Below are 27,687 nucleotides of genomic sequence, written 5' to 3'. Positions count from 1 at the left end.
TTCAGACGAGTCTTTCTGCAGGAGAAGACCTGTAAAAAAGAAGCGCGTAATTTACAATGGCGAAATGGGAAATGCGAATGGACGCTCTAAAATGTTTGGCGGTGCATGAGCTGGATGACATGGATTCAGACGCAAGGGGTGAACTTGATGAGATGTATCAAGAGATCTATGATGATAAATATGGCATTTTTTCAGTAGATTCCGATTCTGACAGTGAGACGTACGGGATCCCTCCCAGGGTGCCAGTGGCACCACAACGCAATCAGCAAAACTCCCGCAGTTGCTACAGTCAACATGGGCGCAAAAAAGCCCCTACGTTGCCCACTGTGAAGCCGTCATCAACTGAGATGGAGAGAGATAATACGGGGGTGGACGGCACAGTTTGGGTGAAACAGCCTGTTGGTAACGCCACGGGTCGATTATTAACACAGAACGACACCAGAGTGGAATCAGGCCCTACACCATATGCAAAAGATAGAATCGACGGTGCCTACGCCAGCTTTCATTGTTTGTGTGACATGGAGATGTTGCAGCGCATCAGGGACTGTACTGTGGCTGAGGCGCACCGGGTGCAAGGAAAAAACAAAACATGGGACTTGTCTGTGGAGGAATTGGAAGCATTCATTGCGGTCCTGTATGTCCGTGGGCTACACGGCAATAGACTAGCGTCTTTGGATGGCTACTGGTCATGTTTAGATTTCTTTCGAGACACCATGCCAATGGACCGCTTCACAGAAATCTTGCGGTACCTGCGTTTTGACACCAGAGAGATCAGACGCCCCCGGACATATTCGAACAAATTCGCCGTGGTCTCAGAAGTTTGGAACGCGTTTGTACGGAACTGCATTGCATGTTACAAGCCAGGGTTGAACATCACTGTTGAGGAGCAATGGTGCCTTTCAAGTGGAGAGGTCATCAAGTTTGCGTTGACCGCTGACGTAGACAGCAAGTACGTGCTAAATGTCGTTCCTTATTCGGGGAAGATGAATCTCAGAAGCCTGAAAATGTGGCATTGAAGCTTGTGGAACCTTACCTCGGTGCGGGGAGAACGGTCACTACGGACAAGTTCTGCACATCCCTGCCATTAGCAAATAAGTTGATTGCCAACAAAGTCATTGCGGACGAGAGCTGCCTCCGGTGATGCGTAATCAGGCACAGACAAAGCTATACTCCACTACCGTGCTAAAGCACGACAAAGCAACCCTTACGGTTTACAGAAGTAACCCAAGAAAGAACGTCTGTATTCTGAGCACTATACACCAGACTGTCACCACCGGGAACGACCGAACGAGAGAACCGGAGACCGTGACGTTCTATAATAGCAACAGGGTGGGTTTCACATTACGATATTTTAAACATGCACATCATACACGTGTCATGCACTTGCAGACTACCAAATGGGTTGTTGTTTTTCATTTGGGGATGTAATGCTAATCAATTGTATTCTACCCATAGGTTGATGTAAATACGATGACAAGAGAGCGTACGGTGGAGGTTGTGACAGGGTTGGAGAAAGGAGGTTCACACCGCTGGCCCCTTGCGGTATTCTTCAACCTTCTTGACCTGGCTGCAATCAACGCATATGTTTTGTTCACGCAATGCACCGCTAAGACAGTGCCAATGAGAGATTTCATCATGGATCTGGCATTCGAGCTTCGCGAGAAGCACATGAGGGCCAATGCCGCACCGCCTCCTCCCCTCCCACCCATCCAGGACACAGTCTGTGAAACGAAGAACCCCAGCAAGGTGCGCAGATCGACACGGAACAAGGCTCCTAAAAGCTGTGTGTAGTGCATCGGATTTGCTTGTGGCTCTTGCGCACGCAAATATCCAGAACAACAGAAGACGAGAGAATAATTCATGCGTTAGGCTAAAAGCGCATCTCCCAAAGGCACAAGATACAGTCTCCAGTGAATTAACAACCGAGTCTTTGTTATAGCATGGGTGTATTGCCACTGATTCTCTTGTATGCATGTAACGTTTCAACATTGTGTTTTGCACCCTACCAATTGTGTTACAAATAAAATACAGAAACTTGGTAACATTGTGTTTTTTTATTCAAAGAAACATAACACAAAACAGGTTTTACATGAGTTGTCTATTATCAATTGATAACCACGTATTATGCCAACAAGTGTAACCGCTGAAAAGTTGGGTGTTTTAGTGTACTGTCATTCCTCTTCAACGTTTAGTAAATGATTACACCCTATATTATTATAGATTAATTGATAAATATATCGGCTAGGCTGTGACAAGAGTATGCTGCATGTGCTATACCACAGATTCTATGTATTTTTTTTTTTGTATAAAAACGTGTGGTAAAATGGCATATCGTTTTCTATTACTAAACTAGATGTGCTGTTTACCTCAAGCATTTAATAATAGTATGATAGCAAAACTAGAAAGGTACTAGAAAACATAATGACTTTGAATTGACAAGCTACATATGATGATCCCTCATATGTAGCCTATCTTGTTTGTCTTTAATGAAAGCTCTTTGGAATTTACACAGTCACTACATTCAGAAGTTTACGTGCCATCCCATTCCTATCAGGGCCTGGCCAATTTGACTTACGGTGCTTCTGACTGTATCAATAGAAACATACACAGTGTGTATATTTATATACACTGCTCAAAAAATAAAGGCAACACTAAAATAACACATCCTAGAATGAATTAAATATTCTTACTAAATACTTTTTTCTTTACATAGTTGAATGTGCTGACAACAAAATCACACAAAAATTATCAATGGAAATGTATCAACCCATGTAGGTCTGGATTTGGAGTCGCACTCAAAATTAAAGTGGAAAACCACACTACAGGCTGTTCCAATTTTGATGTAATGTCCTTCAAACAAGTCAAAATGAGGCTCAGTAGTGTGTGTGGCCTCCAAGTGCCTGTATGACCTCCCTACAACGCCTGGGCATGCTCCTGATGAGGTGGCGGATGGTCTCCTGAGGGATCTCCTCCCAGACCTGGACTACAGCATCCGCCAACTCCTGGACAGTCTGTGGTGCAACGTGGCGTTGGTGGATGGAGCGAGACATGATGTCCCAGATGCGCTCAATTGGATTCAGGTCTGGGGAACGGGCGGGCCAGTCCATAGCATCAATGCCTTCCTCTTGCAGGAACCGCTGACACACTCCAGCCACATGAGGTCTAGCATTGTCTTGCATTAGGAGGAATCCAGGGCCAACCACACCAGCATATGGTCTCACAAGGGGTCTGAGGATCTCATCTCGGTACCTGGTCATTAGCATGTCCATACCAGAAAATTCTGTGTCGATGTGATGTTTCATGTGGTGGAGATAAGGGAAGAGAGGAAAAAGAGAGTGCAGGGGAGTTGACCAATCAAGTTCAAGTGAATAATTGTTTCATATCCACTTCTACATCCACTGTCAAAACATGTTCTGCAGTTGGTTGAGAAATGGGTTAATATTAATGTGATTAATGATTTATTGAAATTTGTCCATCCGGTTTAAGGTCAACCCTGTGACGTGAGCCGAACTCTCGTTTTAATATGGAAATACAATTATATTTGTAATTATTTTCCCCCCGAAAGAAACATTGAACATCTAGTCAAATTAAATTGTAAAAGCAGGTGAACTGGTTCTGCTCTGATGTTTGTGCAGTGTTTTACACATTTGCATGTTATTTGTGCAAATTGAGTGTGAGACTGCATTGAAATCACTGACCCAGTTGATTGTGCAAATACATGTAGATCTTTTACAGCTCTGCTGTTTGTCAATGGTCCTTTTCAGGGTAAGACATTATCACCTAAATGCTCAGTATGAAATATATGCCATTTAGCAGACGCTTTTATCCAAAGCGACTTACAGTCATGTGTGCATACATTCTACGTATGGGTGGTCCCGGGAATCGAACCCACTACCCTGGCATTACAAGCACCATGCTCTACCAACTGTGCTACAGAAGGACTAAGCTGTGAAAGAGCTGTGAATTTAACTCTGATGGCTCCAGTCTACCACAAGTGTTCCTTTTATTTTTAAGCACCACAGAACATAATGCAGCCATTGTCTGAAATGTGTTCACATGTACACCACATTGGGAGAGGGTGTGGCATGCACAGGGGAGGACCAAGAGGTTAAACTCAGTCAAACAATGGAGCTGAATGTCAAGTGGCACTTTAGTCTCCTATTCACGTCATCTCCACACCTGGTTTACTTAACAAAAGGCACATCTCAATAGATGGTCCAGGTATGTGTGTGGTGGGGAGAAGGGGGGGGCGTTGCTATTTTGTTCTCTATTGCTCCTCAATGGTTCCTCAAGATAGGAGGGAGGCCGATGACATCAGAGGATTCCCAACAGGACCAACTCCTTGAATGCCCTACTCTAGAGGTTTCAAATTCATACAATGGAGGACATAGTGTCTGCAGGTTTTTGGTTTTTCCTTTGAATTAAGGCCTAGACAAACAGGTGTGGGGAGTTACTAATTTGTGACCTTAATTCATCAGTCAAGTATAAGGAACAAGCGAAAACCCACAGGCACTTGGCTCTCCAGGAATGAGTTTGACACCTGTGCCCTACTCCATTGAAGTTGTGTCTAAAAACTCTATTTTGCTCAAAATGTTTTTGTTTTTTTGCACTTTAGTGTGCTCACTTTACTATATTTATACTTGGGATATTGTGTTTCAACAGTACAATTTCAAAAATAGCTGGAGAACCTCTTTAAATACAAAGAGGAGGAGGAGAACATTGTGGATTTAGTTAATAAGCAGGTTAAGGAAAATACAGCTTTCATCAAGAGTGTTCAATGTTCTCCTTTCTAATTAAAGCATAGACTACCACCTGCTGACTTTTACTACATCCAGAGTTAATATATTTTTGAACACATCCATTAATGTGGATGTTACCATGATAACAGGAAATCATAGCCTCCTGAGTGGTAAAGCGGTCTAAGGCACTGCATCTCAGTGCTTGTGGTGTCACTACAGACCCTGGTTCGATCCTGGGCTGTGACCGGAGTCCCATAAGTATGTACACAATTGGCCCAGCGTCATTAGGGTTTGGCTGGGGTATGTCGTCATTGAAAATAGGAATTTGATTTTAACTGACTTGCCTACTTAAATAAAGGTTAATTAAACATAAATAAAACAATGAATGAATAATGGTGAGTGAGAAAGTTAAACAGGCGTAAATATTATACCCCCACCAAAATGCTAACCTCCCGTGTTACTCCCATGTTAATGGTGAGAGGTTATCTTGTCTTGGGTTCATGATCTTTGTGCATCTGTAACTTTCTCACTCAGGTAAATGGAACAAAATACTAAACTTTTGACAAAATGTAATACACTCGAAGTAAATTTGTCCTAGTTGCCTACTAGACACATTCAAATGGGGGACTAGATAGATAAAGTGCATTAATTTCTAAATTGCATTCATGTTGCCTTATATAAAAACATTTGATATCAAATCCAAAATGCTGGAGTATAGAGGCAAATGAAACGTTTTAGCTTCACTGTCCAAATGAATATGTAGGGAGGGGTGTGTCTATCTCAGACTTAAGCTATATGCTGGTCATTAGCATGTCCATACCAGAACATTCTGTCGATGTGATTTCCTGTGGTGGAGATAAGGGAAGGGAGGAAGAAGAGAGGAAGAAGAGGGCAGGTGAGAAGGGGAGGTGATTAAAACTATAATGGCTGATTGCCTTTCATTCATTCATTCATTCATTCATTCAAACCCACTGTAGTCCATTAAAAAGCCATTGGAGGCTCTTTCAGCTGCCCATACATGGCTTAAATGGATAGAATTTGGTTAGTGATAAGAGAACTAGATTTGTTTAGTTGGTTTAAGTAAAGGACAGTGCACTCTTAGAAACTAGTTTTACCTCTTGAGGTTTGCAGAATCATATTTTCGGGAAAAGAAATACTTTAATTAGAATACCATCAGTCATCTTTATAATGGGGGGTGTACAGTATTAACTCTGAATGTCGTAGAAGTCAGCAGGTGGTAGTCTATGCTTTAATTAGAAAGGAGAACATTGAACCCTCTGGATAAAAGCTGTATTTTCCTTAACCTGCTTATTAACTAAATCCCCAATGTTCTCCTCTTCCTCTTTGTTTTTAAAGGGGTCGTCTATTTCTAAATGTTTCCTGTTGAAACGCAAATTGAAATATCTTAAAGTGAGCACACTAAAGTGTAAAAAAACATTTTGAGCAAAAGAGTGTTTTTTTTTTTTAGACAACTGCAAACTTTATTGGAGTAGGGCACAGCTGCCTAAGTACTAATTTCAGGCAAAGATGGAAGGGTTATTTAAGAAAAACACGTTTAGCCCGTCCAGTAGGGCGGTGTTGTTGTCCTCGAAGTGGCTGGCACTCTTTTTGTCATCCGTGATCATTAGGAGCCCCTGCCACATAGGCCTCTGTCTGACCCGTTGAATTGCTCCTCTACTTTGTGCCTATACTTGTGTTTCGCTATATAGATTGATCTGCGTAGGTCATAATTGTACTGTTTAACCATACTATTGCCCCCAGTCACCTCGCTGTGTTTATTAGCAGCATCTCTCTCCTTCACTTTCCCTACAAGGCTGCCATCAATCCGTGTTTTTTGATTCGGGTATGTTTTGAAAGTCACTGTCGGTATCACATCTATGCATTTTTTAACGAAACAGGTGACTGAATCGGCTGGGAAAACCGTCTTGGAGAGTGGATTCTAAATGGTCAGACCAATGCTGTGCAGACCTGACCACTGGAACTTTCCTTTTGAGTCTTTGTTTGCAGGCGGCGATAAGCAAAATGGCGTCGTTGTCAGATTTACTGAAAGGAGGACGAGAGACGGCCTTACCAGTTTCTAAAAGACATGTAGCAGTAGTCAAGCCTGCAATTTACACGGGCAGGACAGTCAATGTGTTGGTAATCATTCTGGAGCGCAGACCTCAAATGACCTTTATAGTTTTCAAGATATATGATTTTCAAAAGCAAAGTGTCATGATGATGTGGCAAGTGACACTTTACTTCTTGAAAGTCCAATTACTGCCAAATGTGACTGTTGACGTGCAAAACATTTTGGGACTGTATCAACAGTGGTATAATGATAAAAAATAAACATTTTGCATGGAGTTTTCCTTTAATGTTCAGTTAGGCTATATGTTTTAGTAGGCATACAGACAATATCATTGCGATAAAATATATTTCAATATCTGCCCAAATACAGAAAAAGATCAGTGGACAAATGTAAAAAAATACCTAAATAGATTTCTTTTGTGGATTTTTCCTTGAATAAAGAACAAGTGTAGAACAAACATAAAATTAAAGTAATTGTAATTTCCCCGTCTGTGTGATGCTGACGTTTTAGAGAATTTCAATATCACAAACGAAAAGATATCTTATTATTCGGCTGCTTTTACTCCTTAGTATTGTCTCGGGCGTCGGACCAATGTGCAGCGTGGTGAGCGTACATTTTCCTTTATTTATGTAAATGTCGCCAACAAAACAAAAACCCAAAGAAACGACCGTGAAGCCTACTAGGGCTATAGCGCCACAAACAAAGATAACTACCCACAAAATACAAAGGAAAAAAAAGCTGCCTAAGTATGATTCCCAATCAGAGACAACGATAGACAGCTGTCCCTGATTGAGAACCATACCCGGCCAAAACATAGATATAGAAAACATAGAAATAAAGAAATTAGAATGCCCACCCTAGTCACACCCTGGCCTACCCAAAATAGAGAATAAAAGCCTCTCTATGGCCAGGGCGTGACAAGTATAGTGACATGGACCATTTTCTAGCATTACTATCGGCCTTTCTCCCCACACCTAATAATATCACATTGAGGGGTGCTGGCCACTGTCTGATGGCTATAGGTGAGAGTCATTAACAATATCAACAATCCATTACTAATTATCCATCCTTAATGTAAATGAAGACGTGGGCGGGGCAATCAATTGTGGGGGCAGTAGTCTAATTATAATATCTAAACTGAAGTGGGTCTGGGTATGGTGTATAAAGTCCCCTCTGGTGGGATAGAATTCAGACGAGTCTTTCTGCAGGAGAAGACCTGTAAAAAAGAAGCGCGCGTAATTTACAATGGCGAAATGGGAAATGCGAATGGACGCTCTAAAATGTTTGGCGGTGCATGAGCTGGATGACATGGATTCAGACGCAAGGGGTGAACTTGATGAGATGTATCAAGAGATCTATGATGATAAATATGGCATTTTTTCAGTAGATTCCGATTCTGACAGTGAGACGTACGGGATCCCTCCCAGGGTGCCAGTGGCACCACAACGCAATCAGCAAAACTCCCGCAGTTGCTACAGTCAACATGGGCGCAAAAAGCCCCTACGTTGCCCACTGTGAAGCCGTCATCAACTGAGATGGAGAGAGATAATACGGGGGTGGACGGCACAGTTTGGGTGAAACAGCCTGTTGGTAACGCCACGGGTCGATTATTAACACAGAACGACACCAGAGTGGAATCAGGCCCTACACCATATGCAAAAGATAGAATCGACGGTGCCTACGCCAGCTTTCATTGTTTGTGTGACATGGATATGTTGCAGCGCATCAGGGACTGTACTGTGGCTGAGGCGCACCGGGTGCAAGGAAAAAACAAAACATGGGACTTGTCTGTGGAGGAATTGGAAGCATTCATTGCGGTCCTGTATGTCCGTGGGCTACACGGCAATAGACTAGCGTCTTTGGATGGCTACTGGTCATGTTTACAATTAGATTTCTTTCGAGACACCATGCCAATGGACCGCTTCACAGAAATCTTGCGGTACCTGCGTTTTGACACCAGAGAGATCAGACGCCCCCGGACATATTCGAACAAATTCGCCGTGGTCTCAGAAGTTTGGAACGCGTTTGTACGGAACTGCATTGCATGTTACAAGCCAGGGTTGAACATCACTGTTGAGGAGCAATGGTGCCTTTCAAGTGGAGAGGTCATCAAGTTTGCGTTGACCGCTGACGTAGACAGCAAGTACGTGCTAAATGTCGTTCCTTATTCGGGGAAGATGAATCTCAGAAGCCTGAAAATGTGGCATTGAAGCTTGTGGAACCTTACCTCGGTGCGGGGAGAACGGTCACTACGGACAAGTTCTGCACATCCCTGCCATTAGCAAATAAGTTGATTGCCAACAAAACCAACTTGGTCGGGGCAGTGAGTCATTGCGGACGAGAGCTGCCTCCGGTGATGCGTAATCAGGCACAGACAAAGCTATACTCCACTACCGTGCTAAAGCACGACAAAGCAACCCTTACGGTTTACAGAAGTAACCCAAGAAAGAACGTCTGTATTCTGAGCACTATACACCAGACTGTCACCACCGGGAACGACCGAACGAGAGAACCGGAGACCGTGACGTTCTATAATAGCAACAGGGTGGGTTTCACATTACGATATTTTAAACATGCACATCATACACGTGTCATGCACTTGCAGACTACCAAATGGGTTGTTGTTTTTCATTTGGGGATGTAATGCTAATCAATTGTATTCTACCCATAGGTTGATGTAAATACGATGACAAGAGAGCGTACGGTGGAGGTTGTGACAGGGTTGGAGAAAGGAGGTTCACACCGCTGGCCCCTTGCGGTATTCTCTTCAACCTTCTTGACCTGGCTGCAATCAACGCATATGTTTTGTTCACGCAATGCACCGCTAAGACAGTGCCAATGAGAGATTTCATCATGGATCTGGCATTCGAGCTTCGCGAGAAGCACATGAGGGCCAATGCCGCACCGCCTCCTCCCCTCCCACCCATCCAGGACACAGTCTGTGAAACGAAGAACCCCAGCAAGGTGCGCAGATCGACACGGAACAAGGCTCCTAAAAGCTGTGTGTAGTGCATCGGATTTGCTTGTGGCTCTTGCGCACGCAAATATCCAGAACAACAGAAGACGAGAGAATAATTCATGCGTTAGGCTAAAAGCGCATCTCCCAAAGGCACAAGATACAGTCTCCAGTGAATTAACAACCGAGTCTTTGTTATAGCATGGGTGTATTGCCACTGATTCTCTTGTATGCATGTAACGTTTCAACATTGTGTTTTGCACCCTACCAATTGTGTTACAAATAAAATACAGAAACTTGGTAACATTGTGTTTTTTTATTCAAAGAAACATAACACAAAACAGGTTTTACATGAGTTGTCTATTATCAATTGATAACCACGTATTATGCCAACAAGTGTAACCGCTGAAAAGTTGGGTGTTTTAGTGTACTGTCATTCCTCTTCAACGTTTAGTAAATGATTACATCCTATATTATTATAGATTAATTGATAAATATATCGGCTAGGCTGTGACAAGAGTATGCTGCATGTGCTATACCACAGATTCTATGTATTTTTTTTTTTTTGTATAAAAACGTGTGGTAAAATGGCATATCGTTTTCTATTACTAAACTAGATGCGCTGTTTACCTCAAGCATTTAATAATAATATGATAATATGATCTTGTTTGTCTTTAATGAAAGCTCTTTGGAATTTACACAGTCACTACATTCAGAAGTTTACGTGCCATCCCATTCCTATCAGGGCCTGGCCAATTTGACTTACGGTGCTTCTGACTGTATCAATAGAAACATACACAGTGTGTATATTTATATACACTGCTCAAAAAATAAAGGCAACACTAAAATAACACATCCTAGAATGAATTAAATATTCTTACTAAATACTTTTTTCTTTACATAGTTGAATGTGCTGACAACAAAATCACACAAAAATTATCAATGGAAACGTATCAACCCATGTAGGTCTGGATTTGGAGTCGCACTCAAAATTAAAGTGGAAAACCACACTACAGGCTGTTCCAATTTTGATGTAATGTCCTTCAAACAAGTCAAAATGAGGCTCAGTAGTGTGTGTGGCCTCCAAGTGCCTGTATGACCTCCCTACAACGCCTGGGCATGCTCCTGATGAGGTGGCGGATGGTCTCCTGAGGGATCTCCTCCCAGACCTGGACTACAGCATCCGCCAACTCCTGGACAGTCTGTGGTGCAACGTGGCGTTGGTGGATGGAGCGAGACATGATGTCCCAGATGCGCTCAATTGGATTCAGGTCTGGGGAACGGGCGGGCCAGTCCATAGCATCAATGCCTTCCTCTTGCAGGAACCGCTGACACACTCCAGCCACATGAGGTCTAGCATTGTCTTGCATTAGGAGGAATCCAGGGCCAACCACACCAGCATATGGTCTCACAAGGGGTCTGAGGATCTCATCTCGGTACCTGGTCATTAGCATGTCCATACCAGAAAATTCTGTGTCGATGTGATGTTTCATGTGGTGGAGATAAGGGAAGAGAGGAAAAAGAGAGTGCAGGGGGAGTTGACCAATCAAGTTCAAGTGAATAATTGTTTCATATCCACTTCTACATCCACTGTCAAAACATGTTCTGCAGTTGGTTGAGAAATGGGTTAATATTAATGTGATTAATGATTTATTGAAATTTGTCCATCCGGTTTAAGGTCAACCCTGTGACGTGAGCCGAACTCTCGTTTTAATATGGAAATACAATTATATTTGTAATTATTTTCCCCCCGAAAGAAACATTGAACATCTAGTCAAATTAAATTGTAAAAGCAGGTGAACTGGTTCTGCTCTGATGTTTGTGCAGTGTTTTACACATTTGCATGTTATTTGTGCAAATTGAGTGTGAGACTGCATTGAAATCACTGACCCAGTTGATTGTGCAAATACATGTAGATCTTTTACAGCTCTGCTGTTTGTCAATGGTCCTTTTCAGGGTAAGACATTATCACCTAAATGCTCAGTATGAAATATATGCCATTTAGCAGACGCTTTTATCCAAAGCGACTTACAGTCATGTGTGCATACATTCTACGTATGGGTGGTCCCGGGAATCGAACCCACTACCCTGGCATTACAAGCACCATGCTCTACCAACTGTGCTACAGAAGGACTAAGCTGTGAAAGAGCTGTGAATTTAACTCTGATGGCTCCAGTCTACCACAAGTGTTCCTTTTATTTTTAAGCACCACAGAACATAATGCAGCCATTGTCTGAAATGTGTTCACATGTACACCACATTGGGAGAGGGTGTGGCATGCACAGGGGAGGACCAAGAGGTTAAACTCAGTCAAACAATGGAGCTGAATGTCAAGTGGCACTTTAGTCTCCTATTCACGTCATCTCCACACCTGGTTTACTTAACAAAAGGCACATCTCAATAGATGGTCCAGGTATGTGTGTGGTGGGGAGAAGGGGGGGGGCGTTGCTATTTTGTTCTCTATTGCTCCTCAATGGTTCCTCAAGATAGGAGGGAGGCCGATGACATCAGAGGATTCCCAACAGGACCAACTCCTTGAATGCCCTACTCTAGAGGTTTCAAATTCATACAATGGAGGACATAGTGTCTGCAGGTTTTTGTTTTTCCTTTGAATTAAGGCCTAGACAAACAGGTGTGGGGAGTTACTAATTTGTGACCTTAATTCATCAGTCAAGTATAAGGAACAAGCGAAAACCCACAGGCACTTGGCTCTCCAGGAATGAGTTTGACACCTGTGCCCTACTCCATTGAAGTTGTGTCTAAAAACTCTATTTTGCTCAAAATGTTTTTGTTTTTTTGCACTTTAGTGTGCTCACTTTACTATATTTATACTTGGGATATTGTGTTTCAACAGTACAATTTCAAAAATAGCTGGAGAACCTCTTTAAATACAAAGAGGAGGAGGAGAACATTGTGGATTTAGTTAATAAGCAGGTTAAGGAAAATACAGCTTTCATCAAGAGTGTTCAATGTTCTCCTTTCTAATTAAAGCATAGACTACCACCTGCTGACTTTTACTACATCCAGAGTTAATATATTTTTGAACACATCCATTAATGTGGATGTTACCATGATAACAGGAAATCATAGCCTCCTGAGTGGTAAAGCGGTCTAAGGCACTGCATCTCAGTGCTTGTGGTGTCACTACAGACCCTGGTTCGATCCTGGGCTGTGACCGGAGTCCCATAAGTATGTACACAATTGGCCCAGCGTCATTAGGGTTTGGCTGGGGTATGTCGTCATTGAAAATAGGAATTTGATTTTAACTGACTTGCCTACTTAAATAAAGGTTAATTAAACATAAATAAAACAATGAATGAATAATGGTGAGTGAGAAAGTTAAACAGGCGTAAATATTATACCCCCACCAAAATGCTAACCTCCCGTGTTACTCCCATGTTAATGGTGAGAGGTTATCTTGTCTTGGGTTCATGATCTTTGTGCATCTGTAACTTTCTCACTCAGGTAAATGGAACAAAATACTAAACTTTTGACAAAATGTAATACACTCGAAGTAAATTTGTCCTAGTTGCCTACTAGACACATTCAAATGGGGGACTAGATAGATAAAGTGCATTAATTTCTAAATTGCATTCATGTTGCCTTATATAAAAAACATTTGATATCAAATCCAAAATGCTGGAGTATAGAGGCAAATGAAACGTTTTAGCTTCACTGTCCAAATGAATATGTAGGGAGGGGTGTGTCTATCTCAGACTTAAGCTATATGCTGGTCATTAGCATGTCCATACCAGAACATTCTGTCGATGTGATTTCCTGTGGTGGAGATAAGGGAAGGGAGGAAGAAGAGAGGAAGAAGAGGGCAGGTGAGAAGGGGAGGTGATTAAAACTATAATGGCTGATTGCCTTTCATTCATTCATTCATTCATTCATTCAAACCCACTGTAGTCCATTAAAAAGCCATTGGAGGCTCTTTCAGCTGCCCATACATGGCTTAAATGGATAGAATTTGGTTAGTGATAAGAGAACTAGATTTGTTTAGTTGGTTTAAGTAAAGGACAGTGCACTCTTAGAAACTAGTTTTACCTCTTGAGGTTTGCAGAATCATATTTTCGGGAAAAGAAATACTTTAATTAGAATACCATCAGTCATCTTTATAATGGGGGGTGTACAGTATTAACTCTGAATGTCGTAGAAGTCAGCAGGTGGTAGTCTATGCTTTAATTAGAAAGGAGAACATTGAACCCTCTGGATAAAAGCTGTATTTTCCTTAACCTGCTTATTAACTAAATCCCCAATGTTCTCCTCTTCCTCTTTGTTTTTAAAGGGGTCGTCTATTTCTAAATGTTTCCTGTTGAAACGCAAATTGAAATATCTTAAAGTGAGCACACTAAAGTGTAAAAAAACATTTTGAGCAAAAGAGTGTTTTTTTTTTTTAGACAACTGCAAACTTTATTGGAGTAGGGCACAGCTGCCTAAGTACTAATTTCAGGCAAAGATGGAAGGGTTATTTAAGAAAAACACGTTTAGCCCGTCCAGTAGGGCGGTGTTGTTGTCCTCGAAGTGGCTGGCACTCTTTTTGTCATCCGTGATCATTAGGAGCCCCTGCCACATAGGCCTCTGTCTGACCCGTTGAATTGCTCCTCTACTTTGTGCCTATACTTGTGTTTCGCTATATAGATTGATCTGCGTAGGTCATAATTGTACTGTTTAACCATACTATTGCCCCCAGTCACCTCGCTGTGTTTATTAGCAGCATCTCTCTCCTTCACTTTCCCTACAAGGCTGCCATCAATCCGTGTTTTTTGATTCGGGTATGTTTTGAAAGTCACTGTCGGTATCACATCTATGCATTTTTAACGAAACAGGTGACTGAATCGGCTGGGAAAACCGTCTTGGAGAGTGGATTCTAAATGGTCAGACCAATGCTGTGCAGACCTGACCACTGGAACTTTCCTTTTGAGTCTTTGTTTGCAGGCGGCGATAAGCAAAATGGCGTCGTTGTCAGATTTACTGAAAGGAGGACGAGAGACGGCCTTACCAGTTTCTAAAAGACATGTAGCAGTAGTCAAGCCTGCAATTTACACGGGCAGGACAGTCAATGTGTTGGTAATCATTCTGGAGCGCAGACCTCAAATGACCTTTATAGTTTTCAAGATATATGATTTTCAAAAGCAAAGTGTCATGATGATGTGGCAAGTGACACTTTACTTCTTGAAAGTCCAATTACTGCCAAATGTGACTGTTGACGTGCAAAACATTTTGGGACTGTATCAACAGTGGTATAATGATAAAAAATAAACATTTTGCATGGAGTTTTCCTTTAATGTTCAGTTAGGCTATATGTTTTAGTAGGCATACAGACAATATCATTGCGATAAAATATATTTCAATATCTGCCCAAATACAGAAAAAGATCAGTGGACAAATGTAAAAAAATACCTAAATAGATTTCTTTTGTGGATTTTTCCTTGAATAAAGAACAAGTGTAGAACAAACATAAAATTAAAGTAATTGTAATTTCCCCGTCTGTGTGATGCTGACGTTTTAGAGAATTTCAATATCACAAACGAAAAGATATCTTATTATTCGGCTGCTTTTACTCCTTAGTATTGTCTCGGGCGTCGGACCAATGTGCAGCGTGGTGAGCGTACATTTTCCTTTATTTATGTAAATGTCGCCAACAAAACAAAAACCCAAAGAAACGACCGTGAAGCCTACTAGGGCTATAGCGCCACAAACAAAGATAACTACCCACAAAATACAAAGGAAAAAAAGCTGCCTAAGTATGATTCCCAATCAGAGACAACGATAGACAGCTGTCCCTGATTGAGAACCATACCCGGCCAAAACATAGATATAGAAAACATAGAAATAAAGAAATTAGAATGCCCACCCTAGTCACACCCTGGCCTACCCAAAATAGAGAATAAAAGCCTCTCTATGGCCAGGGCGTGACAAGTATAGTGACATGGACCATTTTCTAGCATTACTATCGGCCTTTCTCCCCACACCTAATAATATCACATTGAGGGGTGCTGGCCACTGTCTGATGGCTATAGGTGAGAGTCATTAACAATATCAACAATCCATTACTAATTATCCATCCTTAATGTAAATGAAGACGTGGGCGGGGCAATCAATTGTGGGGGCAGTAGTCTAATTATAATATCTAAACTGAAGTGGGTCTGGGTATGGTGTATAAAGTCCCCTCTGGTGGGATAGAATTCAGACGAGTCTTTCTGCAGGAGAAGACCTGTAAAAAAGAAGCGCGCGTAATTTACAATGGCGAAATGGGAAATGCGAATGGACGCTCTAAAATGTTTGGCGGTGCTTGAGCTGGATGACATGGATTCAGACGCAAGGGGTGAACTTGATGAGATGTATCAAGAGATCTATGATGATAAATATGGCATTTTTTCAGTAGATTCCGATTCTGACAGTGAGACGTACGGGATCCCTCCCAGGGTGCCAGTGGCACCACAACGCAATCAGCAAAACTCCCGCAGTTGCTACAGTCAACATGGGCGCAAAAAGCCCCTACGTTGCCCACTGTGAAGCCGTCATCAACTGAGATGGAGAGAGATAATACGGGGGTGGACGGCACAGTTTGGGTGAAACAGCCTGTTGGTAACGCCACGGGTCGATTATTAACACAGAACGACACCAGAGTGGAATCAGGCCCTACACCATATGCAAAAGATAGAATCGACGGTGCCTACGCCAGCTTTCATTGTTTGTGTGACATGGATATGTTGCAGCGCATCAGGGACTGTACTGTGGCTGAGGCGCACCGGGTGCAAGGAAAAAACAAAACATGGGACTTGTCTGTGGAGGAATTGGAAGCATTCATTGCGGTCCTGTATGTCCGTGGGCTACACGGCAATAGACTAGCGTCTTTGGATGGCTACTGGTCATGTTTACAATTAGATTTCTTTCGAGACACCATGCCAATGGACCGCTTCACAGAAATCTTGCGGTACCTGCGTTTTGACACCAGAGAGATCAGACGCCCCCGGACATATTCGAACAAATTCGCCGTGGTCTCAGAAGTTTGGAACGCGTTTGTACGGAACTGCATTGCATGTTACAAGCCAGGGTTGAACATCACTGTTGAGGAGCAATGGTGCCTTTCAAGTGGAGAGGTCATCAAGTTTGCGTTGACCGCTGACGTAGACAGCAAGTACGTGCTAAATGTCGTTCCTTATTCGGGGGAAGATGAATCTCAGAAGCCTGAAAATGTGGCATTGAAGCTTGTGGAACCTTACCTCGGTGCGGGGAGAACGGTCACTACGGACAAGTTCTGCACATCCCTGCCATTAGCAAATAAGTTGATTGCCAACAAAACCAACTTGGTCGGGGCAGTGAGTCATTGCGGACGAGAGCTGCCTCCGGTGATGCGTAATCAGGCACAGACAAAGCTATACTCCACTACCGTGCTAAAGCACGACAAAGCAACCCTTACGGTTTACAGAAGTAACCCAAGAAAGAACGTCTGTATTCTGAGCACTATACACCAGACTGTCACCACCGGGAACGACCGAACGAGAGAACCGGAGACCGTGACGTTCTATAATAGCAACAGGGTGGGTTTCACATTACGATATTTTAAACATGCACATCATACACGTGTCATGCACTTGCAGACTACCAAATGGGTTGTTGTTTTTCATTTGGGGATGTAATGCTAATCAATTGTATTCTACCCATAGGTTGATGTAAATACGATGACAAGAGAGCGTACGGTGGAGGTTGTGACAGGGTTGGAGAAAGGAGGTTCACACCGCTGGCCCCTTGCGGTATTCTTCAACCTTCTTGACCTGGCTGCAATCAACGCATATGTTTTGTTCACGCAATGCACCGCTAAGACAGTGCCAATGAGAGATTTCATCATGGATCTGGCATTCGAGCTTCGCGAGAAGCACATGAGGGCCAATGCCGCACCGCCTCCTCCCCTCCCACCCATCCAGGACACAGTCTGTGAAACGAAGAACCCCAGCAAGGTGCGCAGATCGACACGGAACAAGGCTCCTAAAAGCTGTGTGTAGTGCATCGGATTTGCTTGTGGCTCTTGCGCACGCAAATATCCAGAACAACAGAAGACGAGAGAATAATTCATGCGTTAGGCTAAAAGCGCATCTCCCAAAGGCACAAGATACAGTCTCCAGTGAATTAACAACCGAGTCTTTGTTATAGCATGGGTGTATTGCCACTGATTCTCTTGTATGCATGTAACGTTTCAACATTGTGTTTTGCACCCTACCAATTGTGTTACAAATAAAATACAGAAACTTGGTAACATTGTGTTTTTTTTATTCAAAGAAACATAACACAAAACAGGTTTTACATGAGTTGTCTATTATCAATTGATAACCACGTATTATGCCAACAAGTGTAACCGCTGAAAAGTTGGGTGTTTTAGTGTACTGTCATTCCTCTTCAACGTTTAGTAAATGATTACATCCTATATTATTATAGATTAATTGATAAATATATCGGCTAGGCTGTGACAAGAGTATGCTGCATGTGCTATACCACAGATTCTATGTATTTTTTTTTTGGTATAAAAACGTGTGGTAAAATGGCATATCGTTTTCTATTACTAAACTAGATGCGCTGTTTACCTCAAGCATTTAATAATAATATGATAATATGATCTTGTTTGTCTTTAATGAAAGCTCTTTGGAATTTACACAGTCACTACATTCAGAAGTTTACGTGCCATCCCATTCCTATCAGGGCCTGGCCAATTTGACTTACGGTGCTTCTGACTGTATCAATAGAAACATACACAGTGTGTATATTTATATACACTGCTCAAAAAATAAAGGCAACACTAAAATAACACATCCTAGAATGAATTAAATATTCTTACTAAATACTTTTTTCTTTACATAGTTGAATGTGCTGACAACAAAATCACACAAAAATTATCAATGGAAACGTATCAACCCATGTAGGTCTGGATTTGGAGTCGCACTCAAAATTAAAGTGGAAAACCACACTACAGGCTGTTCCAATTTTGATGTAATGTCCTTCAAACAAGTCAAAATGAGGCTCAGTAGTGTGTGTGGCCTCCAAGTGCCTGTATGACCTCCCTACAACGCCTGGGCATGCTCCTGATGAGGTGGCGGATGGTCTCCTGAGGGATCTCCTCCCAGACCTGGACTACAGCATCCGCCAACTCCTGGACAGTCTGTGGTGCAACGTGGCGTTGGTGGATGGAGCGAGACATGATGTCCCAGATGCGCTCAATTGGATTCAGGTCTGGGGAACGGGCGGGCCAGTCCATAGCATCAATGCCTTCCTCTTGCAGGAACCGCTGACACACTCCAGCCACATGAGGTCTAGCATTGTCTTGCATTAGGAGGAATCCAGGGCCAACCACACCAGCATATGGTCTCACAAGGGGTCTGAGGATCTCATCTCGGTACCTGGTCATTAGCATGTCCATACCAGAAAATTCTGTGTCGATGTGATGTTTCATGTGGTGGAGATAAGGGAAGAGAGGAAAAAGAGAGTGCAGGGGAGTTGACCAATCAAGTTCAAGTGAATAATTGTTTCATATCCACTTCTACATCCACTGTCAAAACATGTTCTGCAGTTGGTTGAGAAATGGGTTAATATTAATGTGATTAATGATTTATTGAAATTTGTCCATCCGGTTTAAGGTCAACCCTGTGACGTGAGCCGAACTCTCGTTTTAATATGGAAATACAATTATATTTGTAATTATTTTCCCCCCCCGAAGAAACATTGAACATCTAGTCAAATTAAATTGTAAAAGCAGGTGAACTGGTTCTGCTCTGATGTTTGTGCAGTGTTTTACACATTTGCATGTTATTTGTGCAAATTGAGTGTGAGACTGCATTGAAATCACTGACCCAGTTGATTGTGCAAATACATGTAGATCTTTTACAGCTCTGCTGTTTGTCAATGGTCCTTTTCAGGGTAAGACATTATCACCTAAATGCTCAGTATGAAATATATGCCATTTAGCAGACGCTTTATCCAAAGCGACTTACAGTCATGTGTGCATACATTCTACGTATGGGTGGTCCCGGGAATCGAACCCACTACCCTGGCATTACAAGCACCATGCTCTACCAACTGTGCTACAGAAGGACTAAGCTGTGAAAGAGCTGTGAATTTAACTCTGATGGCTCCAGTCTACCACAAGTGTTCCTTTTATTTTTAAGCACCACAGAACATAATGCAGCCATTGTCTGAAATGTGTTCACATGTACACCACATTGGGAGAGGGTGTGGCATGCACAGGGGAGGACCAAGAGGTTAAACTCAGTCAAACAATGGAGCTGAATGTCAAGTGGCACTTTAGTCTCCTATTCACGTCATCTCCACACCTGGTTTACTTAACAAAAGGCACATCTCAATAGATGGTCCAGGTATGTGTGTGGTGGGGAGAAGGGGGGCGTTGCTATTTTGTTCTCTATTGCTCCTCAATGGTTCCTCAAGATAGGAGGGAGGCCGATGACATCAGAGGATTCCCAACAGGACCAACTCCTTGAATGCCCTACTCTAGAGGTTTCAAATTCATACAATGGAGGACATAGTGTCTGCAGGTTTTTGGTTTTTCCTTTGAATTAAGGCCTAGACAAACAGGTGTGGGGAGTTACTAATTTGTGACCTTAATTCATCAGTCAAGTATAAGGAACAAGCGAAAACCCACAGGCACTTGGCTCTCCAGGAATGAGTTTGACACCTGTGCCCTACTCCATTGAAGTTGTGTCTAAAAAACTCTATTTTGCTCAAAATGTTTTTGTTTTTTTGCACTTTAGTGTGCTCACTTTACTATATTTATACTTGGGATATTGTGTTTCAACAGTACAATTTCAAAATAGCTGGAGAACCTCTTTAAATACAAAGAGGAGGAGGAGAACATTGTGGATTTAGTTAATAAGCAGGTTAAGGAAAATACAGCTTTCATCAAGAGTGTTCAATGTTCTCCTTTCTAATTAAAGCATAGACTACCACCTGCTGACTTTTACTACATCCAGAGTTAATATATTTTTGAACACATCCATTAATGTGGATGTTACCATGATAACAGGAAATCATAGCCTCCTGAGTGGTAAAGCGGTCTAAGGCACTGCATCTCAGTGCTTGTGGTGTCACTACAGACCCTGGTTCGATCCTGGGCTGTGACCGGAGTCCCATAAGTATGTACACAATTGGCCCAGCGTCATTAGGGTTTGGCTGGGGTATGTCGTCATTGAAAATAGGAATTTGATTTTAACTGACTTGCCTACTTAAATAAAGGTTAATTAAACATAAATAAAACAATGAATGAATAATGGTGAGTGAGAAAGTTAAACAGGCGTAAATATTATACCCCCACCAAAATGCTAACCTCCCGTGTTACTCCCATGTTAATGGTGAGAGGTTATCTTGTCTTGGGTTCATGATCTTTGTGCATCTGTAACTTTCTCACTCAGGTAAATGGAACAAAATACTAAACTTTTGACAAAATGTAATACACTCGAAGTAAATTTGTCCTAGTTGCCTACTAGACACATTCAAATGGGGGACTAGATAGATAAAGTGCATTAATTTCTAAATTGCATTCATGTTGCCTTATATAAAAACATTTGATATCAAATCCAAAATGCTGGAGTATAGAGGCAAATGAAACGTTTTAGCTTCACTGTCCAAATGAATATGTAGGGAGGGGTGTGTCTATCTCAGACTTAAGCTATATGCTGGTCATTAGCATGTCCATACCAGAACATTCTGTCGATGTGATTTCCTGTGGTGGAGATAAGGGAAGGGAGGAAGAAGAGAGGAAGAAGAGGGCAGGTGAGAAGGGGAGGTGATTAAAACTATAATGGCTGATTGCCTTTCATTCATTCATTCATTCATTCATTCAAACCCACTGTAGTCCATTAAAAAGCCATTGGAGGCTCTTTCAGCTGCCCATACATGGCTTAAATGGATAGAATTTGGTTAGTGATAAGAGAACTAGATTTGTTTAGTTGGTTTAAGTAAAGGACAGTGCACTCTTAGAAACTAGTTTTACCTCTTGAGGTTTGCAGAATCATATTTTCGGGAAAAGAAATACTTTAATTAGAATACCATCAGTCATCTTTATAATGGGGGGTGTACAGTATTAACTCTGAATGTCGTAGAAGTCAGCAGGTGGTAGTCTATGCTTTAATTAGAAAGGAGAACATTGAACCCTCTGGATAAAAGCTGTATTTTCCTTAACCTGCTTATTAACTAAATCCCCAATGTTCTCCTCTTCCTCTTTGTTTTTAAAGGGGTCGTCTATTTCTAAATGTTTCCTGTTGAAACGCAAATTGAAATATCTTAAAGTGAGCACACTAAAGTGTAAAAAAACATTTTGAGCAAAAGAGTGTTTTTTTTTTAGACAACTGCAAACTTTATTGGAGTAGGGCACAGCTGCCTAAGTACTAATTTCAGGCAAAGATGGAAGGGTTATTTAAGAAAAACACGTTTAGCCCGTCCAGTAGGGCGGTGTTGTTGTCCTCGAAGTGGCTGGCACTCTTTTTGTCATCCGTGATCATTAGGAGCCCCTGCCACATAGGCCTCTGTCTGACCCGTTGAATTGCTCCTCTACTTTGTGCCTATACTTGTGTTTCGCTATATAGATTGATCTGCGTAGGTCATAATTGTACTGTTTAACCATACTATTGCCCCCAGTCACCTCGCTGTGTTTATTAGCAGCATCTCTCTCCTTCACTTTCCCTACAAGGCTGCCATCAATCCGTGTTTTTTGATTCGGGTATGTTTTGAAAGTCACTGTCGGTATCACATCTATGCATTTTTTAACGAAACAGGTGACTGAATCGGCTGGGAAAACCGTCTTGGAGAGTGGATTCTAAATGGTCAGACCAATGCTGTGCAGACCTGACCACTGGAACTTTCCTTTTGAGTCTTTGTTTGCAGGCGGCGATAAGCAAAATGGCGTCGTTGTCAGATTTACTGAAAGGAGGACGAGAGACGGCCTTACCAGTTTCTAAAAGACATGTAGCAGTAGTCAAGCCTGCAATTTACACGGGCAGGACAGTCAATGTGTTGGTAATCATTCTGGAGCGCAGACCTCAAATGACCTTTATAGTTTTCAAGATATATGATTTTCAAAAGCAAAGTGTCATGATGATGTGGCAAGTGACACTTTACTTCTTGAAAGTCCAATTACTGCCAAATGTGACTGTTGACGTGCAAAACATTTTGGGACTGTATCAACAGTGGTATAATGATAAAAAATAAACATTTTGCATGGAGTTTTCCTTTAATGTTCAGTTAGGCTATATGTTTTAGTAGGCATACAGACAATATCATTGCGATAAAATATATTTCAATATCTGCCCAAATACAGAAAAAGATCAGTGGACAAATGTAAAAAAAATACCTAAATAGATTTCTTTTGTGGATTTTTCCTTGAATAAAGAACAAGTGTAGAACAAACATAAAATTAAAGTAATTGTAATTTCCCCGTCTGTGTGATGCTGACGTTTTAGAGAATTTCAATATCACAAACGAAAAGATATCTTATTATTCGGCTGCTTTTACTCCTTAGTATTGTCTCGGGCGTCGGACCAATGTGCAGCGTGGTGAGCGTACATTTTCCTTTATTTATGTAAATGTCGCCAACAAAACAAAAACCCAAAGAAACGACCGTGAAGCCTACTAGGGCTATAGCGCCACAAACAAAGATAACTACCCACAAAATACAAAGGAAAAAAAGCTGCCTAAGTATGATTCCCAATCAGAGACAACGATAGACAGCTGTCCCTGATTGAGAACCATACCCGGCCAAAACATAGATATAGAAAACATAGAAATAAAGAAATTAGAATGCCCACCCTAGTCACACCCTGGCCTACCCAAAATAGAGAATAAAAGCCTCTCTATGGCCAGGGCGTGACAAGTATAGTGACATGGACCATTTTCTAGCATTACTATCGGCCTTTCTCCCCACACCTAATAATATCACATTGAGGGGTGCTGGCCACTGTCTGATGGCTATAGGTGAGAGTCATTAACAATATCAACAATCCATTACTAATTATCCATCCTTAATGTAAATGAAGACGTGGGCGGGGCAATCAATTGTGGGGGCAGTAGTCTAATTATAATATCTAAACTGAAGTGGGTCTGGGTATGGTGTATAAAGTCCCCTCTGGTGGGATAGAATTCAGACGAGTCTTTCTGCAGGAGAAGACCTGTAAAAGAAGCGCGCGTAATTTACAATGGCGAAATGGGAAATGCGAATGGACGCTCTAAAATGTTTGGCGGTGCATGAGCTGGATGACATGGATTCAGACGCAAGGGGTGAACTTGATGAGATGTATCAAGAGATCTATGATGATAAATATGGCATTTTTTCAGTAGATTCCGATTCTGACAGTGAGACGTACGGGATCCCTCCCAGGGTGCCAGTGGCACCACAACGCAATCAGCAAAACTCCCGCAGTTGCTACAGTCAACATGGGCGCAAAAAGCCCCTACGTTGCCCACTGTGAAGCCGTCATCAACTGAGATGGAGAGAGATAATACGGGGTGGACGGCACAGTTTGGGTGAAACAGCCTGTTGGTAACGCCACGGGTCGATTATTAACACAGAACGACACCAGAGTGGAATCAGGCCCTACACCATATGCAAAAGATAGAATCGACGGTGCCTACGCCAGCTTTCATTGTTTGTGTGACATGGATATGTTGCAGCGCATCAGGGACTGTACTGTGGCTGAGGCGCACCGGGTGCAAGGAAAAAACAAAACATGGGACTTGTCTGTGGAGGAATTGGAAGCATTCATTGCGGTCCTGTATGTCCGTGGGCTACACGGCAATAGACTAGCGTCTTTGGATGGCTACTGGTCATGTTTAGATTTCTTTCGAGACACCATGCCAATGGACCGCTTCACAGAAATCTTGCGGTACCTGCGTTTTGACACCAGAGAGATCAGACGCCCCCGGACATATTCGAACAAATTCGCCGTGGTCTCAGAAGTTTGGAACGCGTTTGTACGGAACTGCATTGCATGTTACAAGCCAGGGTTGAACATCACTGTTGAGGAGCAATGGTGCCTTTCAAGTGGAGAGGTCATCAAGTTTGCGTTGACCGCTGACGTAGACAGCAAGTACGTGCTAAATGTCATTCCTTATGTCGTTCCTTATTCGGGGGAAGATGAATCTCAGAAGCCTGAAAATGTGGCATTGAAGCTTGTGGAACCTTACCTCGGTGCGGGGAGAACGGTCACTACGGACAAGTTCTGCACATCCCTGCCATTAGCAAATAAGTTGATTGCCAACAAAGTCATTGCGGACGAGAGCTGCCTCCGGTGATGCGTAATCAGGCACAGACAAAGCTATACTCCACTACCGTGCTAAAGCACGACAAAGCAACCCTTACGGTTTACAGAAGTAACCCAAGAAAGAACGTCTGTATTCTGAGCACTATACACCAGACTGTCACCACCGGGAACGACCGAACGAGAGAACCGGAGACCGTGACGTTCTATAATAGCAACAGGGTGGGTTTCACATTACGATATTTTAAACATGCACATCATACACGTGTCATGCACTTGCAGACTACCAAATGGGTTGTTGTTTTTCATTTGGGGATGTAATGCTAATCAATTGTATTCTACCCATAGGTTGATGTAAATACGATGACAAGAGAGCGTACGGTGGAGGTTGTGACAGGGTTGGAGAAAGGAGGTTCACACCGCTGGCCCCTTGCGGTATTCTTCAACCTTCTTGACCTGGCTGCAATCAACGCATATGTTTTGTTCACGCAATGCACCGCTAAGACAGTGCCAATGAGAGATTTCATCATGGATCTGGCATTCGAGCTTCGCGAGAAGCACATGAGGGCCAATGCCGCACCGCCTCCTCCCCTCCCACCCATCCAGGACACAGTCTGTGAAACGAAGAACCCCAGCAAGGTGCGCAGATCGACACGGAACAAGGCTCCTAAAAGCTGTGTGTAGTGCATCGGATTTGCTTGTGGCTCTTGCGCACGCAAATATCCAGAACAACAGAAGACGAGAGAATAATTCATGCGTTAGGCTAAAAGCGCATCTCCCAAAGGCACAAGATACAGTCTCCAGTGAATTAACAACCGAGTCTTTGTTATAGCATGGGTGTATTGCCACTGATTCTCTTGTATGCATGTAACGTTTCAACATTGTGTTTTGCACCCTACCAATTGTGTTACAAATAAAATACAGAAACTTGGTAACATTGTGTTTTTTTTTATTCAAAGAAACATAACACAAAACAGGTTTTACATGAGTTGTCTATTATCAATTGATAACCACGTATTATGCCAACAAGTGTAACCGCTGAAAAGTTGGGTGTTTTAGTGTACTGTCATTCCTCTTCAACGTTTAGTAAATGATTACACCCTATATTATTATAGATTAATTGATAAATATATCGGCTAGGCTGTGACAAGAGTATGCTGCATGTGCTATACCACAGATTCTATGTATTTTTTTTTTTGTATAAAAACGTGTGGTAAAATGGCATATCGTTTTCTATTACTAAACTAGATGTGCTGTTTACCTCAAGCATTTAATAATAGTATGATAGAAAACTAAAAGGTACTAGAAAACATAATGACTTTGTTTGTATGATGATCCCTCATTATCTTGTTTGTCTTTAATGAAAGCTCTTTGGAATTTACACAGTCACTACATTCAGAAGTTTACGTGCCATCCCATTCCTATCAGGGCCTGGCCAATTTGACTTACGGTGCTTCTGACTGTATCAATAGAAACATACACAGTGTGTATATTTATATACACTGCTCAAAAATAAAGGCAACACTAAAATAACACATCCTAGAATGAATTAAATATTCTTACTAAATACTTTTTTCTTTACATAGTTGAATGTGCTGACAACAAAATCACACAAAAATTATCAATGGAAACGTATCAACCCATGTAGGTCTGGATTTGGAGTCGCACTCAAAATTAAAGTGGAAAACCACACTACAGGCTGTTCCAATTTTGATGTAATGTCCTTCAAACAAGTCAAAATGAGGCTCAGTAGTGTGTGTGGCCTCCAAGTGCCTGTATGACCTCCCTACAACGCCTGGGCATGCTCCTGATGAGGTGGCGGATGGTCTCCTGAGGGATCTCCTCCCAGACCTGGACTACAGCATCCGCCAACTCCTGGACAGTCTGTGGTGCAACGTGGCGTTGGTGGATGGAGCGAGACATGATGTCCCAGATGCGCTCAATTGGATTCAGGTCTGGGGAACGGGCGGGCCAGTCCATAGCATCAATGCCTTCCTCTTGCAGGAACCGCTGACACACTCCAGCCACATGAGGTCTAGCATTGTCTTGCATTAGGAGGAATCCAGGGCCAACCACACCAGCATATGGTCTCACAAGGGGTCTGAGGATCTCATCTCGGTACCTGGTCATTAGCATGTCCATACCAGAAAATTCTGTGTCGATGTGATGTTTCATGTGGTGGAGATAAGGGAAGAGAGGAAAAAGAGAGTGCAGGGGAGTTGACCAATCAAGTTCAAGTGAATAATTGTTTCATATCCACTTCTACATCCACTGTCAAAACATGTTCTGCAGTTGGTTGAGAAATGGGTTAATATTAATGTGATTAATGATTTATTGAAATTTGTCCATCCGGTTTAAGGTCAACCCTGTGACGTGAGCCGAACTCTCGTTTTAATATGGAAATACAATTATATTTGTAATTATTTTCCCCGAAAGAAACATTGAACATCTAGTCAAATTAAATTGTAAAAGCAGGTGAACTGGTTCTGCTCTGATGTTTGTGCAGTGTTTTACACATTTGCATGTTATTTGTGCAAATTGAGTGTGAGACTGCAAATTGAAATCACTGACCCAGTTGATTGTGCAAATACATGTAGATCTTTTACAGCTCTGCTGTTTGTCAATGGTCCTTTTCAGGGTAAGACATTATCACCTAAATGCTCA

At 42.2% G+C, this 27,687-nt stretch overlaps 2 protein-coding genes across 5 annotated transcripts; both read left to right on the top strand.

Moving 5' to 3' along the window:
• The first annotated feature begins 39 nt into the window (after positions 1–39).
• LOC127932278 (uncharacterized) lies at positions 40–10,070 on the top strand. 3 transcript variants are annotated; one of them, XM_052527462.1, is made up of 2 exons: positions 40–1,329; positions 9,482–10,070. In XM_052527462.1, exon 1 carries the CDS (start codon positions 57–59, stop codon positions 1,014–1,016), a length of 960 nt encoding a protein of 319 aa, XP_052383422.1. In that variant the 5' UTR covers positions 40–56; the 3' UTR covers positions 1,017–1,329; positions 9,482–10,070. The 3 variants fall into 3 exon arrangements, with proteins under 3 accessions (XP_052383422.1, XP_052383421.1, XP_052383423.1); XM_052527461.1 differs by lacking the exon at positions 9,482–10,070 and adding an exon at positions 1,456–2,042; XM_052527463.1 differs by lacking the exon at positions 9,482–10,070 and adding an exon at positions 1,456–2,042 and having other exon boundaries at positions 43–1,329.
• Positions 10,071–15,948: 5,878 nt separating this feature from the next.
• Positions 15,949–25,958, top strand: LOC127932277 (uncharacterized). Of its 2 annotated transcripts, none has more exons than XM_052527459.1 (2): positions 15,949–17,313; positions 25,372–25,958. In XM_052527459.1, exons 1-2 carry the CDS (start codon positions 16,303–16,305, stop codon positions 25,705–25,707), a joined length of 1,347 nt encoding a protein of 448 aa, XP_052383419.1. In that variant the 5' UTR covers positions 15,949–16,302; the 3' UTR covers positions 25,708–25,958. The 2 variants fall into 2 exon arrangements, with proteins under 2 accessions (XP_052383419.1, XP_052383418.1); XM_052527458.1 differs by lacking the exon at positions 25,372–25,958 and adding an exon at positions 17,440–18,026 and having other exon boundaries at positions 15,950–17,313.
• The last annotated feature ends 1,729 nt before the right edge of the window (positions 25,959–27,687 follow it).

This window comes from Oncorhynchus keta, chromosome 10, assembly GCF_023373465.1.
Source record: "Oncorhynchus keta strain PuntledgeMale-10-30-2019 chromosome 10, Oket_V2, whole genome shotgun sequence".
Classification (NCBI taxonomy): Eukaryota; Metazoa; Chordata; class Actinopteri; order Salmoniformes; family Salmonidae; genus Oncorhynchus; species Oncorhynchus keta.
The sequence above is the reverse complement of the archived record's forward strand: the minus strand, read 5'-3'. Positions and strand labels throughout refer to the sequence as shown.

What these genes read in the sequence shown, in the direction of transcription:
- LOC127932277 (XM_052527459.1), top strand. Translation starts at nt 16,303, where the DNA reads ATGGAGAGAGATAATACGGGGGTGGACGGCACAGTTTGGGTGAAACAG. An exon ending in CGTTCTATAATAGCAACAGG is followed by an intron (nt 17,314 to 25,371) that starts GTGGGTTTCACA and finishes TTCTACCCATAG; the next exon opens with GTTGATGTAAATACGATGAC.
- LOC127932278 (XM_052527462.1), top strand. Translation starts at nt 57, where the DNA reads ATGGCGAAATGGGAAATGCGAATGGACGCTCTAAAATGTTTGGCGGTG.